Genomic DNA, 2,188 nt, shown 5'->3' with positions numbered 1-2,188 from the left:
AGGTAGAGGAAGTGGCAAATAGAAAAAGGAAAATGTAGTGGAAGAGAAAGGGAATAAATAGTCCTACATTTAATGTGGAGGCGGACTGTTTGGGTATTTTGTAGATGCCCCCGTGAAAGTACACAAAAACACACAAAGGGTTAGTCATCCAAGTCAAGTCAAGTCAGTTTTATTGTCAATTTCTTTACATGCGCTGTTCATACAAAGAATTGAAATTGCGTTTCTTACTTTCCCATGCAGACAGACACAGACTCTAGACTCTAGGTGTGGACAATTACCGGTAGACATAGACAGTGTACACACATTACACCTAGAATCCATACTGATACAGATGTGAAGTTGTTTCTGGCTTTAGTTCTTAAAAGACATTGGATCACCTTATATTCATCCAAAACACATAGAATTCTTCTCAGGTAAATAAGGCAATGTCTTTCCACATTATTGAATCATCTGTGTGTGTGTGTCTTGTGTCTCTCTGTGTATGTGTGTTGCAGATCTACATCCGGCTGCGAAGGCGCCACTGCATGCGTGAGGGTCGGCAGCGCAGTGGCGAGGTGCGGCGCATCAACATCATGCTCTTCAGCATCGTGGTGGCCTTCGCCGTCTGCTGGCTACCACTCAATGTTTTCAATGCCATCCACGACTGGTACCACGAGGCCGTGATGAACTGCACACACAACCCCCTCTTCTCGCTTTGCCACCTGTTAGCCATGGCCTCAGCTGGGGTCAACCCCATATTCTATGGCTTCCTCAACCGGAACTTCCAGCAGGATATCCGTGGCTTCCCACTTTGTCGTTTGAGTCGCCGCCGGCAGCAGGAAGAGTATGACACGGTGGCCATGTCAACCATGCATACAGAGGTCTCGCGTACCTCTTTTAAACTCAGCAGCCTTGACATCTAATGTTACCTACACCTAAAGCGTTGGATGACTGTTTATGTGAAGCTATATCCTTTTGTGTTTCTCTACATTGTTTTGTTTGTAAACTCAATATTTATACTCTGATCCGGCAATGACTCTGTTACTTGATTTGTAATAAGATTGGTTGTATATCAGGTGAATATACAGTATGTACTGTATGTGCTCCAATCATTGAATCATTGAAAATATTACTCCATAGTGTTATTCTTCCGCAGAATGAACATGTATCAGTCAGTCAAAGTGCTTGTCAGACAAGCATTATTCCTGTCTCTGGTTAGGTCTGAAGTTCATGGTGAATTTATTCAGTTACAGTAAATGCCACCAGCAGTCAATGGCATTGATAATTTGTGCTGTCTGATTCATGTCTGTCATCATGTCTTTGTATGTAAGATGTGTGTGTGCATGCCTCCATGAAATGTGTGTGCGTGCAAATGTGTGCGTGCCTATGTGTGTGTGTGTAAAGACAAAAACAAGTTTGAAAGCAAACCTAGTACATATTTCGTTTTTAGAGGAATATATTATATTTCTTATTAGTTTGCTGAATGTAAAGTGTAATACAATATGGTCCAAAAAGATTGGACTGATCTCATGACTATTGCTTAGCTGTCAAGCTTCATCATGGAATCAGTCAGTGGCCATTCGAAAGAGGAGTTCCCAAAATGTTAATGGCTGTCACATTGTAGACACACCGATTGGCTTGCCTTTTGGTGGGAAGGGTTGGTGTAAAGGAGTTTAAGTCTCACTCCCCGTCATAGAGTATGTATTATGGCATCCACATACTTTTTTTGGTCCACAATCACAAAATTCCACTACTGTACCTGGACCTGACATCATTTTAAAGGCAGAAAGTAGGAGACTGGCTTCACTAATGTTTTCTGATGCTGTTTCTGAACAAAATACTGCATAATGAAAACAATAGATTCTGTTTTTAATAACTTTGTATGTGCAGCATATTGTTTTGTATTGTGTTTACAGTGTTTTATTCTTTTAAATGTTTGTACTTTTTACTATTGAAATAGCTAAGCTTTAATTGTCTTGCTACCTCAACAATGCATTAAAAAAACAGAAAACAAAACCCCCAATATTAATGTCATAATCACTTACAGATGGAAGTAAAGGATGGTACATAAGTGTTTTGCATATGTAGGCATTGTAGAGGTTTTTGGTCAATATGATTTGTCAAGTCAAGCCCAAAGTAGATAAAGAGTAGCTTTACTGTTGCAAAAAAACGTGAAGTGAGTTAGGCTAATGTGCATGCCGTGGACTGA

General features: G+C 40.3%; 1 protein-coding gene across 1 annotated transcript in view; it reads left to right on the top strand.

The window, feature by feature from the left end:
* The window catches only part of npy1r (neuropeptide Y receptor Y1), a 4,780-nt gene extending 2,802 nt beyond the window's left edge, over positions 1-1,978 (top strand). The window contains exon 2 of the mRNA XM_063219842.1: positions 495-1,978. Within this exon, the coding sequence (XP_063075912.1) occupies positions 495-902 (408 nt within the window). The 3' untranslated portion in view covers positions 903-1,978. The remainder of the gene's footprint in view (positions 1-494) is intronic.
* The last annotated feature ends 210 nt before the right edge of the window (positions 1,979-2,188 follow it).

The sequence above is a fragment of the Engraulis encrasicolus genome, chromosome 16 (genome assembly GCF_034702125.1).
Source record: "Engraulis encrasicolus isolate BLACKSEA-1 chromosome 16, IST_EnEncr_1.0, whole genome shotgun sequence".
Taxonomy (NCBI): domain Eukaryota; kingdom Metazoa; phylum Chordata; class Actinopteri; order Clupeiformes; family Engraulidae; genus Engraulis; species Engraulis encrasicolus.
This window is presented reverse-complemented; position numbering and strand designations above follow the sequence as displayed.